This window comes from Cetorhinus maximus, unplaced genomic scaffold (genome assembly GCF_964194155.1).
Source record: "Cetorhinus maximus unplaced genomic scaffold, sCetMax3.hap1.1 HAP1_SCAFFOLD_214, whole genome shotgun sequence".
Taxonomy (NCBI): Eukaryota; Metazoa; Chordata; class Chondrichthyes; order Lamniformes; family Cetorhinidae; genus Cetorhinus; species Cetorhinus maximus.
Genome location: NW_027596186.1, coordinates 59460 through 72695, shown reverse-complemented (window position 1 = coordinate 72695; position 13236 = coordinate 59460). Strand labels below are relative to the sequence as shown.

The 13236-nt window shown below is 47.0% G+C and overlaps 1 protein-coding gene across 1 annotated transcript in view; it reads left to right on the top strand.

The window, feature by feature from the left end:
- The window catches only part of preb (prolactin regulatory element binding), a 122327-nt gene extending 110986 nt beyond the window's left edge, over positions 1-11341 (top strand). The window contains exons 8-9 of the mRNA XM_078535034.1: positions 7617-7776; positions 9198-11341. Of these exons, the coding sequence (XP_078391160.1) occupies positions 7617-7776; positions 9198-9292 (255 nt within the window). The 3' untranslated portion in view covers positions 9293-11341. The remainder of the gene's footprint in view (positions 1-7616; positions 7777-9197) is intronic.
- Positions 11342-13236: the final 1895 nt, after the last annotated feature.

Sequence of the window (13236 nt, the reverse complement as noted above, 5' to 3'; positions counted from 1 at the left end):
TTGCCCTTGACAAATCCATGCTGGCTTTCCTTAAATAAACCACATTTGCCCAAGTGACTATTAATTTTGTCCCGAATTATTATTTCTAGAAGCTTCCCCACCACTGAAGTTAAACTCACTGGCCTGTAATTGCTGGGCTTATCTTTGTACCCTTTTTTGAAGAAGGGTATAACGTTTACATTTCTGAGGTCCTCTGGCACCACCCCTGAGGCTAAGGAGAATTAAGAAATGCTGATATATTTCCATGTCAGGATTATGTGTGGCTTGGAGAGGAACTTGAAGGTGGTGTATTCCCGTGCCTCTGGTGCCCTTGTCCTTGAAGGTGGTATATTCCCATGCCTCTGGTGCCCTTGTCCTTGAAGGTGGTGTATTCCCATGCCTCTGGTGCCCTTGTCCTAGTAGGTGATAGAGGTCACGGGTTTGGAAGGTGCTGACAAAGGAGGCTTGCCAAATTGCTGCAGTGCGTTTTGTATATAACACACACTGCTGCCACTGTGCATAAGTGGTGTAGGGAGTGAATGTTTAATCATAGAGTCATACAAAGTTTAAAGGACAGAAAGAGGCCACTTGGCCCATCGTGTTTGCGCCAGCTGAAAAATGGGCCACGCAGCCTAACCCCACTTTGCAGCATTTGGTCCGTAGCCCTGCAGGTTACGGTACTTCAGGTGCAAATCCAGACACCTTTTCAATGAGTTGAGGGTTTTTGCCTCTACTACCCTTTCAGGCAGAATTCCAGACTCCCACAACCTTCTGGGTGAAAAGGTTTTCCTCATCTCCCCTCTAATCCTTCTATAAATAACTATAAAACTATGCCCCTACTCACTGACCTTTCTGCTAAAGTAAATAGGCCCTTCCCATCCACTCTACCCAGGCCCCACACAATTTTGTACATCTCAATCAAATCTGCCCTCAGCTTCCTCTGTTCCAAGGAGAACAACCCCAGCCCATCCAATTCCCCCTCATAGCTACAATTTTCCAATCCTGGTAACATCGTCGTAAATCTCCTCTGTACCCTCTCTAATGTAGTTACATCCTTTCTGTAATGAGGTGACCAGACCTGCACTCATTACTCAAGTTATTGCCTAGCAAATATTTTATATAGTTCCAGTATAACCTCCCTGCTCTTATATTCTATGCCCCAGCTAATAAATGAAAGGATTCCATATGCCGCCTTAACCACCTTATCGATCAGTCCTGCTACCTTCAGGGGGTCTGTGGGCATTCGCTCCAAGACCCCTCACTTCCTCTACATATCTCAGTATCCTTCCATTTATTGTGTAATCCTTTGCCTTGCTGGTCCTCCCCAAATGCATCACCTCTCACTTCTCTAAGTTAAATTCCATTCACCACTTTCTGCCCACCTGACCAGTCTATTGGTACCTTCCTGCACTCTACAGTTATCATCCTCAATAACAACCGTGCAGCCAATTTTTGTGTTGCCTGTAGACTTCTTGATCATTCCCCCTACATTTATGTCCAAACCATTAGTATATACCACAAAAAGCAGGGGACCTAGTACTGAGCACTGTGGAGCCCCACCGGAAACAGCCTTCCTGTCACAAAAACACTTGTCAACAATTACCTTTTGTTTCCTGCCACTGAGTTTTGTATCCAGCTTGCTACATTCCCCTAGATCCCATGGGCTTTTATTTTTTTAACCAATCATAGCATTTTGCCATGTGGGACTTTGTCAAAAGTTCATGTAGATCACATCAACTACACTACCCTCATCAATCCTCCTTGCTACTTCCTCAAAAAGTTGAATCAAATGAGTCAGACATGACCTTCCCTTAACAGAACCACGCCAACAGTCCTTGATTAACCCGTGACTTTCTAAGTGATAGTTTATCTTGTCCCTCAGAATTGATTCCAGTAATTTTCCCAACACTGAGGTCAGACTGTAATTATTCAGTCTATCCCTCAGTCCCTTTTTAAAGAAAGGTACAACGTCAGCAGACCTCCAGTCCTCCGGCACCTCACCTGTACCAGTGAGGATTGGAAAATGATGGTCAGACCCTTGACTATTTCCTCCCTGGCTTCTTTCAACAGCCTGGGGTACATCTTATCTGGCCCTGATGATTATCCACTTTCAAGGATGCTAATCCCCTTAATGCTTCCTCTTTTCCTATGTTTATCACATCCAACACTTCACATTCCTCCTCCTTACTACTCCTTTGTCCCCCTTTTTTCTGAAGACAGATGCAAGGTATTCATTAAGAACCATTCCCGCATCCTCCACCTCCACATATAAGTTATCTTTTTGGTCTTTTGGTTTAAGTTGGTAGATGGGGTGCCAATCAAATAGGCTGCCTTGCCCTGGATTGTGACCTATTTCTTGAGTGTTGTTGGAGCTGCATTAATGCAGGCAAGTGAAGAATATTCCATCACACTCCTGACTCATGCTTTGAGGATTATGTGCAGGCTGTGTAAGTACCAAAATTGGGAGAGCTGTTCCACAGACTAGTTCCAGATCCCTCCATCACCATCCCTGGGTATGGACTGTGCGACTGGCAAGACAGGCCCACAGTGGTATGAAGTCAGGAGGGAGTGGTCCTCCACACCCTCAGCATTGATTCTAGACACCATAAAGTCTCGTAATGTCAGGTCAAACATGGACAAGCAAACCTCTTACTGATTACCTTCAACTGATCAATTGGTACTTTCATGTTAAACACCACTTCGAAGAAGCACTGAGAGCAGCAAGGGCATAGAGTGTATTCTGGGTGGGGAACATTAATAGTGGTTCAGTAACACCTCTGCTGACCGAGCTGGCCAAGTCCTGAAGGAAAAGGCTGCCAGACGCAGCCTGTGACAGGCGGCGAGAACATCAACACTAGGGAAAAACCTACTTGGCCTTTTCCTCACCAGTCTACCTTCCACAGATGCATCTGTCCATGACAGTGTTGTTAGGGGTGATCGTTGCACAGCCCTTGTGGAGATGATGTTCCATCATCACACTGAAGGCATCCTTGTTGTGTGGCACAACCACCATGCCAAAACAGATAGGTTCAGAATAGATCAAAACTAGGCATCCATGAGATGCAGTGGGCCATCAGCAGAAACAGGATTATATTCCACAATCTGTAACCTCATGACCAGGCATATCCATCACTCTACCATTATCATCAAGAGGTTCCATGAGGAGTGCAGGAAAGCATGCCAGGCCACAACCAGGTGCACCTGAAAATGAGGTGCCAACCTGGTAAAACTACAACACAGAGCTACACGCATGTTAAAGCAGCATGGTATACACAGCTAAGCAATCCCACAACCAACTGATCAGATCAAAGCTCTGCAGCCTTGCTATATCCAGTCACGAATGGTGGTGGGCAATTGAATAACTAACAGGATGGGAAGCTCAGTGACTACCCCCATCCTCAATGATGGATGAGCCCAGCACATGAGTGCAAGAGACATGGTCGAGGTATTTGCAAGCTTCAGCCAGAAGTGCCCAGTGGATGATCCGTTTTGGCCTCTTTCGGAGATCCCCACAATCTCAAGTGCCGGTCTTCAGCTAATTTAATTCATTCCACATGACATCAAGGAATGGCAGAGCACACTTGACACGGCAAAGGCTATGGGCACCTCCAGTATCCAAGCTTTTATGCTGAAGACTTGTGTTCTAGAACTAACTGCACCCTTAGCCAAGCTGTTCGATTACACCCAACACTGGCATCTATCCAACAATGTGGAAAATTGCCCAAAAATGTCCTGTCCACAAGAAGCCGGACAAATCTAATCCGGTCAATTACTTCCCCATCAGTATACTCTCAATTATCAGCAAAGTGATGGAATGTGTCGTTGACAGTGCTGTCAAGCGGCGCTTACTCATCAGCAACCTGCTCACTGAGGCTCAGTTTGGGTTCAGCCAGGCCACTAGGCGCCAGACCACATTACAGTCTTGGTCCAAACATGGACAAAGGAGCTGAATTTCTACGGTCAGATGAGAGTCATTGCCTTTGGCATAAAGAAAGAACATGGAAAACAGGAGAAGGGGTGGACGATATGGCCCCTAAAGCCTGCTTTGCCATTCAGTACAATCGTAACTGATTTTACTGCTTCAAGAAAACTTTCCTGCCTGTTCCCCATTATTCCTTGATTCCCTGACTACCAAAAGTCTATCTATCTCAGACTTAAATATACCCCTCTTGGGTAGAGAATTCCAAAGATTCGCAACCCTCTGAGTGAAGAAATTTCCTTTCATCTTAGTCCTAAATGATCTACCACGCATCCTGACACTGCCTCCAGATTCCCCAGCCAGCAGAAGAAATCTCTGTGTCTACCCTGTCAGCTCCTTTAGAATCCCGTATGTTTCAATAAGATCAGCTCTCGTTCTTCTAAATTCTATAGAATATAGGCATAATTTACTCAGCTTCTCATCATAGACGTATGCTAATATATTACCCCCAATTCCATGAACGTTTATCTTGTTTCTTGGCTTTTTGTGTGGCTCCTTTTCGAAGATCTTTGGAAATCCAACGTCACTACATTTACCTGCTCTCCTTTATCTGCCCTATTAGTTAGACCCTCAAAAAAGCTAATAGATGTTAAATATGAGTTCCCTTTCATAAAATCATGATTGTACTGTGATTTTCTAAAGTACAGTAAAGTTCTGCCATTTGCAACTTCCTTGTTCGCAAATTCATTATCCACACTTTTTACTTTGTAGACAGCATCACCCATCGCATGAGCAATGCTCACTTATCCAGTGTTTCTTCTCTCTCTCTTTTCCTGGGGAGACGCCAGCCATGACGGACTACAATAATGGCTCTATTCAATTTTAAATCTTCACTAGCATCTAACCTAACTCTGTCTATGTGTTTTATAAACCTGTCCCCTAGTTTTCCCATCCCTATAATTCTTAACTAACCCTTTATTGCATGCTTTGGTAATCTCTTGCCAAGGGCAATGACACGAGGCACCCCCATCTGTCCTATACAGGTACTGCACCACGTTTTTGCTGGAGAGTCCAGTATTGTCCTCGCATGGCTAGAACAGATATAATTGAATCCCATTCAAAAGCATGTTCCTCCTTTGTGATTTTGCTGTTTACGCGATATCCTGGGAATGTAACCCCTGCGAATGGCGGGACTTTACTGTGCTTTGTTAAAATTTCCCTAATAGATTCCAGCATTTTCCTGATGACTGATGCCAGGATAACTGGCCTCTAGTTCTCTGTTTTTTCTGTCCCTCCTTTCTTAAATACAACTTCCGATTCACTGGGACCATTCTAGAATCTGGGGTATTTTGGAAAATCATAACCAATGCATCCACTTACTTTGCAGCTACCTCCTCTAGAACCCTAGGATTTAGCACTTGACCAGGTGTGATATCGAGAAGCCTTAGCAAAATTCAGGTCAATAGGAATCAGGAGAAAAATTTTCACTGCTGGGAGTCATATCTAGCACAAAGAATAATGGTTGTGGTTGTTGGAAGCCAATCACCTGAGCCTCAGGACATTGCTGTGGAAGCTCCTCAGGGTAATCTCCTAGGCTGAACCATGTTCAGCTGCTTCATCAATGACTTTCCTTCCATTATAAGCTCAGAAATGTGGATGTTCATTGCACAGTGTTCAGTTCCATCCATAAATCTTCAGATACTAAAGCTGTCATGCCTGCGTGCAGCAAGATCTGGACAACATTCAGGCTTGGGCTGATAAGTCTCAAGTGACATTCACACCATACAAGTTTCAAGCAATGATCATCTCCAAGGAAAAGTCTAACCACCACTGCTTGACCTTCTTTGTACTTCTAGACTTCTTCATTCCAACATACTCCTTGCTGGCCTCCCACATTCTGCCCTCAGTAACTTGGGGCATTGAAAGCACTGCTGCTGTGTCCTTGCTTGTACCAAGTCCCATTCATCCATCACCCCTGCGTCCATTGATCTGCACTGACTCATGGATAAGCACTGTCCCAATTTTAACATTCTCATCCATGTTTGCAAATTCCTTCATGGCCTGATCCCTCTCAATCTGATATCCTCCAGCCCTATCACCCTCTGATATATCTGCACTCTCCTATTTATGGCCTCTTGAGCATCCCCAAGTTAATTGCTCCATCATTGATGCCCATACTTTCAGCTGCATAGACCCTAAGCCCTAAAATTCTCTCCCTAAGCCTCTCTGCCTCCATACCTCTTTCTTCCTTTAAGAGGTTCCTTAAAACTGATCCCTTTGAAAAACCTTTTGGCTTTCTACCTTGATATCACCTTCTGTGACTTGGTGCAAAATTCTGCTTTATAACAATCCTGTGAAGTACCTTGGGGCATTTTATTATGTTAAAGACACTATATGTTATTATTGGCATTCAGTGGAATCACCATTGCTGACCCTACCATCAACATCCTGGGCTTTACAATTGACCAGAAACTTAAATGGAACAACCAGGCCAGAGACTGGGAATTCTGTAGAAGACTGTGATGAGTGACCCCCTCCTGATTTCCCAAAGCCTGCCCACCACCTGCAGGCACAAGTCAGGATTATGATGGAATATTCTCCATTTGCTGAATGAGTTCAGGCCCAACAACACTCAAGAAAGTAGCCGAATTTAGGACAAAGCAGTCCGCTTGATCAACACACCATGCAACACCTTAAACATTCACTCTTTCCACCACCAGCGCACCATGGTTGCAGTGTGTACCACCTAAAAGATGCACTGTGGCAACTTGCCAAGGCTTCTTCCAATCCCCTAACCTCTACACCTAGAAAAAACAAGGGCAGCAGACACATGGGAACGCCACCACCTGGAAGTTCCCCTCCAAGCCACTCACCATCCTGACTTGGAAATATACCATCAATCTTTCATCATCGTTGGATGCAAATCCTGGAACTCCCCTAAAAGCACTGGTTCAAGAAAATGGCTCATCACCTTATCAAAGGCAGCTACATAGTCCTTATGGCACCAAAACAGTCCATTCCACCCAACTAGTCCATGCCAGTGTTCATGTTCCACTAGAACCTCCACTTCCCACCTCTGCCACTCTGAACAACTACCTTCACTCCCGCTGTCTGCCATCCAGCAATCCGTTCTGCCGCTCATCCTCGACTTCACATTCACTGACCTTATTCATTAGTCTATTATGAGGCACCTTATTGAAGGCCTTTTGAAAATCCAGATAAATTACATCTACAATTAAGGATGAGCAGTAATGTTGGCTATTCAAGCTTTGCGCACATCCCATCAGTAAATAAGGAAAAAAGGTTATGTCAAACACTTGTAAAATACTATTTAGGCCTCAGCTGGAGTATTGTGTTCAATTCTGAGCACTGTCTTTAAAAAGGATGTCAAAACCTTGGAGAGGGTACAGAAGAGATTTACTATAACACTATAATACTGCCACCAGTTGGAAAGGCATCAGAAATGGTTGTGCATGCACACTGAGCTGGTGCTAAAATAGTGCCAGGCATGAGGTATTTCAATGTTTGGAGAAACCGGGATTGTTCTCCTTAGAGGAGATTCTATAGAGGTTACGATGGAGTAAATAAGGAGAAACTGTTACTGACAGAAAGATTTGTAACCAGAGGACACAGATTTGAGCTGATTGCCAAAATAACAGGAGGGAGGTAAGCTGGTAAAGAAAATCAGAATTACGGTGTTCCCTTTTGTCTTCGACAGCAAGTTTACTACGTGAAGGAGACTCATGGGATTGTGGTGACGGACTTGGCCTTCCTGCCTGATGTGGGTCCAGCGAGGGAGGTGATGGGAGAAAATGAGGCAGCGCTGTTGAGTGTGGCTGTAGACAGTCGGTGCAAATTACATCTGGTGCCAAGCAGGAGTAAGTCAAAGATTTATTCTCTATCCAGTTCTCTCACCTCCTCCCCTGAGTACTGACTGGTGCTGGCTGCTGCCCCTCAGCTGAATGGCCTTTGCTTTCTTTCTCATAAGGGAGACAGTGGCAAGGTGATAACGTTACTGCACTAGTAATCCAGAGGCCCAGGCTAATGCTGTGGGGCTAGGGCAGCTTGTGGAATTTAAAAATGCAATTAATAATTCTGGAGTATAAATCTAGTCCCAGTAATGGTGACCATAACAATTATCATTAACTGTTGTAAAACCCCATCTGGTTCACTAATGTCCTTTAAGGAAAGAAATCTGCTGTCCTTACCCAGTCTGGCCTACATGTGACTCTAAACCCACAGCAATGTGGTTGGCTCTTAACTGCCCTCTGAAATGGCCTAGCAAGCCACTCAGTTCACAGGCAATTAAGGATGGGTAACAAATGCTGCCCTTACCAGTGATGCCCACATCCCATGAAAGAATAATAAAAAAAAACTCTAGTTGGTACTTTCCATCTGTGTTTAAAAAGTTTGTATTGGCAGGATATTGAACCACTGGGGAAGATCAGGCTTTCCTATCTGCTGTTCATACTTTCCACTGGATGGTGACAGAAATGGAACCTCTTCCTGATTGCTCTCACTGGCAACATAAGAAATCGGAGCAGGAGTAGACCATTTGGCCCATTGAACCTCCTCCACCATTCAATACAAACATGGCTGATCTTGGGCTTCACCTCCACTTTCCCTCCCGCTCCCCATATCCCTTAATTCCCTGAGAGACCAAAACCTGTCCATCCCAGCCTTAAATGTATTCAACAATGGAACATCCACAACTCTCTGGGGTAGAGAATTCCAAAGATTCACAGACCTTTTAGTGAAATAGCTTCTCCTCATCTCAGTACTAAGTGATTGGGCCCTTATTGGCTGCCCCCAATTCCCAGTCTTATTGTGGTCAGGTCGGTTAAAGCACCATGGCTGAGGTTTACTGACTGCTGCACATTTCACTGATCTAAGTTGGGATTCTTCTTCTGCCCCAGGGCTCACTCCCAAACTGGCTGGTGTGCTCCAGATCCCTGGGGCTTGGTTCCACACTGGGCAGGGCATGGCCCCAGAGTGGACTGTACTCACTCATCCGGGGCTCAGTCCCATCAAGCGGGGTGCTCCTGACCCCCTCAAGGCTCACACTCTCACTGGCTAGGACCCTCCCTCACCCGGGGCTTAGTCCCATCAAGCGGGGTGCTCCTGACGCCCCCCCAAGGCTCACACTCTCACTGGCTAGGACCCTCTCTCACCCGGGGCTCAGTCCTACATTGGGTGGGGCATTTCTCCACTGAAGAGATCAAAGGTCATGGTGTATTTTGTTTGAATATGTTTCAGTTGTTCTGCGATGGGTGAATAACCACGTTGGTTTGATTTTCAGAAATGTTCCCGATCTGGGTGGTCTTGCTGCTGTGTGGATTGATCATCATACTCACAATCGTCCTTTTGCAGCATCTGTTTCCCGGGCTGCTGTAAGGTCCTTTCTCAGGATGATGCTGCTACAGTTTACATCGGATCTGAGCAACACTGGGCTGAAGGCCATCCACAAAAATCCAGCCTCTAGAGTGAGCTTCACTATGAAGTGCCCATGAAATTGTCTAATCTAGTGCCCAGGGCCACACTTCATAACTTGACACAACAAAGAGTTAAGAATTGCTCAAATGACCTGGTCACACCGAGAGAGAGAGAAAGTCAATTCTAGTTGCTACTAACTACACTTCTGACTGAATTGCATCTGAATTCATTCAGCCCTACAGCACACTGTCCCGTCCTCTCCCTCTCTCACACTGTCCCGTCCTCTCCCTCTCTCACACTGTCCCGTCCTCTCCCTCTCTCACACTGTCCCGTCCTCTCCCTCTCTCACACTGTCCTGTCCTCTCCCTCTCTCACACTGTCCCGTCCTCTCCCTCTCTCACACTGTCCCGTCCTCTCCCTCTCTCACACTGTCCCGTCCTCTCCCTCTCTCACACTGTCCCGTCCTCTCCCTCTCTCACACTGTCCCGTCCTCTCCCTCTCTCACACTGCCCCGTCCTCTCCCTCTCTCACACTGTCCCGTCCTCTCCCTCTCTCACACTGTCCCGTCCTCTCCCTCTCTCACACTGTCCCGTCCTCTCCCTCTCTCACACTGTCCCGTCCTCTCCCTCTCTCACACTGTCCCGTCCTCTCCCTCTCTCACACTGTCCCGTCCTCTCCCTCTCTCACACTGTCCCGTCCTCTCCCTCTCTCACACTGTCCCGTCCTCTCCCTCTCTCACACTGTCCCGTCCTCTCCCTCTCTCACACTGTCCCGTCCTCTCCCTCTCTCACACTGTCCCGTCCTCTCCCTCTCTCACACTGTCCCGTCCTCTCCCTCTCTCACACTGTCCCGTCCTCTCCCTCTCTCACACTGTCCCGTCCTCTCCCTCTCTCACACTGCCCCGTCCTCTCCCTCTCTCACACTGTCCCGTCCTCTCCCTCACTCACACTGTCCCGTCCTCTCCCTCACTCACACTGTCCCGTCCTCTCCCTCACTCACACTGTCCCGTCCTCTCCCTCACTCAGGCTGTCCCGTCCTCTCCCTCTCTCACACTGTCCCGTCCTCTCCCTCTCTCACACTGTCCCGTCCTCTCCCTCACTCAGGCTGTCCCGTCCTCTCCCTCACTCAGGCTGTTCCGTCCTCTCCCTCTCTCACACTGTCCCGTCCTCTCCCTCTCTCACACTGTCCCGTCCTCTGATGGTTTAATCCCCCGGGGGCTCTCTCCAGAAAATAGTGATGTCCATGGTATAGCTGGGATCTTTGGTAGATGTCCATTTAATTTGCCCTGTGGCATTTCTCTCTTTCAGGCAACAGCATTTCCTCAACAGTATTCAGTGTACTCCTTCCCCTTTCCCGTGGAATTAATCATGCTGAATCATGTTGTTTGAGAGCCCTGATTAGTATTAATATTTTCAAACAATGCAGTGCATATGGGACAGAGCATGGTCTCACTTGAGAGTACCTCACTATATGCCCACCAACCTCCTGCTGATCCACACCCTGCCACCCCTGCCTTGATCTTTTTCCTTCCTCTCACCTATCCTATACTGCAAGGGTGTCACTGGTCAGATGTGAGGAGGTGGGGGTCACTGGGATCACTTGACGAGATGGAGTCTCTGAGATCAGATGCAAGGAGCTTGGGTCTTTGGAGTCAGATATAAGGTGGGGTGTCGCTGGTGTCAGATGTTAGGAGATGAGGGTTGGGGGGCAGATGTGAGGTGGTGGAGGTCACGGGGGCAGTTGTGTGGAGGTGAGGGTAATGAGGGAACAGATGTATGAAGATGGGAATCACAGGCAACTGGGAGGAGGTGTGGCCGTCGTGGGTGAAGATGTGAGGAGCACATAATGGAAGGGCAGATCCATCTGGAAATTGATGACCTCTGCTTGCTCTTTACATTTGGTATGTGCTCCTCACTATCAAAATGCTCTTTGTTTCTGAACTGTACATTGAAGACTATGTCTGTAAAATGTTTGTTCTTTGTCAGCTCTACAGTAAAAATTGCATTTTAATGAGTCAACCTTTGTGTGTTTCTGCTGGTCTCACTGTAGGATCTATCATGAAATTGCAATTGCTGAATGTCTGTTGGGTAAGGCTGTAGGTCAGGCCATCCTTAACATTAAGAAACCCACCTTCGGACCTAGAGTAACCATCTGGGATGAGCGGACTCCTTACTCTCATGAGATTTAAATCTCCTGTCTGCTGGCTGTGAAAGGGCAGTGTAGAGGGAGCTTTACTCTGTATCTAACCCCATGCTGTACCTGTCCTGGGAGTGTTTGATGGGGACAGTGTAGAGGGAGCTTTACTCTGTATCTAACCCCGTGCTGTACCTGTCCTGGGAGTGTTTGATGGGGACAGTGTAGAGGGAGCTTTACTCTGTATCTAACCCCGTGCTGCACCTGTCCTGGGAGTGTTTGATGGGGACAGTGTAGAGTCAGCTTTACTCTGTATCTAACCCCGTGCTGTACCTGTCCTGGGAGTGTTTGATGAGGACAGTGTAGAGTCAGCTTTACTCTGTATCTAACCCCGTGCTGTACCTGTCCTGGGAGTGTTTGATGAGGACAGTGTAGAGGGAGCTTTACTCTGTATCTAACCCCATGCTGTACCTGTCCTGGGAGTGTTTGATGGGGACAGTGTAGAGGGAGCTTTACTCTGTATCTAACCCCGTGCTGTACCTGTCCTGGGAGTGTTTGATGGGGACAGTGTAGAGGGAGCTTTACTCTGTATCTAACCCCGTGCTGCACCTGTCCTGGGAGAGTTTGATGGGGACAGTGTAGACGGAGCTTTACTCTGTATCTAACCCCGTGCTGTACCTGTCCTGGGAGTGTTTGATGGGGATGGTGTAGAGGGAGCTTTACTCTGTATCTAACCCCATGCTGTCCCTGTCCTGGGAGTGTTTGATGGGGATAGTGTAGAGGGAGCTTTACTCTGTATCTAACCCCGTGCTGTACCTGTCCTGGGAGTGTTTGATGGGGACAGTGTAGAGGGAGCTTTACTCTGTATCTAACCCCGTGCTGTACCTCATAGAGTCATAGAGTTATATAGCACAGAAACAGGCCCTTTGGCCCATCATGTCAGTGCCAGCCATCAAGCACTATTCTCGGGCAGTGTGTTCCAGATTCCAACCACCCTCTGGGTGAAAAATCTTTTCCTCAAATCCCCTCTAAACCTCCAGTCCCTTACCTTAAATCTATGCCCCCTGGTTATTGACACCTCCACTAAGGGGAAACGTTTCTTCCTATCCATGTTCCTCATAATTTTATATACCTCCATCAGGTACCCCCTGAGCCTTCTCTGCTCTAAGAAAAACAGTCCCAGCCTATCCAGTCTTTCTTCATAGCTGAAACGCTCCAACCCAGGCAACACCTTGGTGAATCTCCTCTGCACCCTCTCCAGTGCAATCACATCCTTCCTATAGTGTGGCGACCAGAACTGCACACAGTGCTTCAGCTGTGGCCTCACTAGCGTTTTATACAGCTCCAACATAACCTCCCTGCTCTTATATTCTACGCCTCGGCTAATAAAGGCAAGTATCCCATTTGCCTTCTTAACCACCTTATCTACCTGTGCTAAAAACAAAAAGCTAAAAGCTACTGCGGATGCTGGAAATCCAAAACAAAAACAGAATTACCTGGAAAAACTCAGCAGGTCTGGCAGCATCGGCGGAGAAGAAATCAGTTAACGTTTCGAGCCTTCATGGCCCTTCGGCAGAACGTTCTGCCGAAGGGCCATGAAGGCGCGAAACGTTAACTGATTTCTTCTCCGCCGATACTGCCAGACCTGCTGAGTTTTTCCAGGTAATTCTGTTTTTGTTATCTACCTGTGCTGCTGCCTTCAGGGATCTATGGACATCTACATCCTCTGTACTTCCTGGGGTCCTACCATTCAGTGTGTATTCCCATGTAGC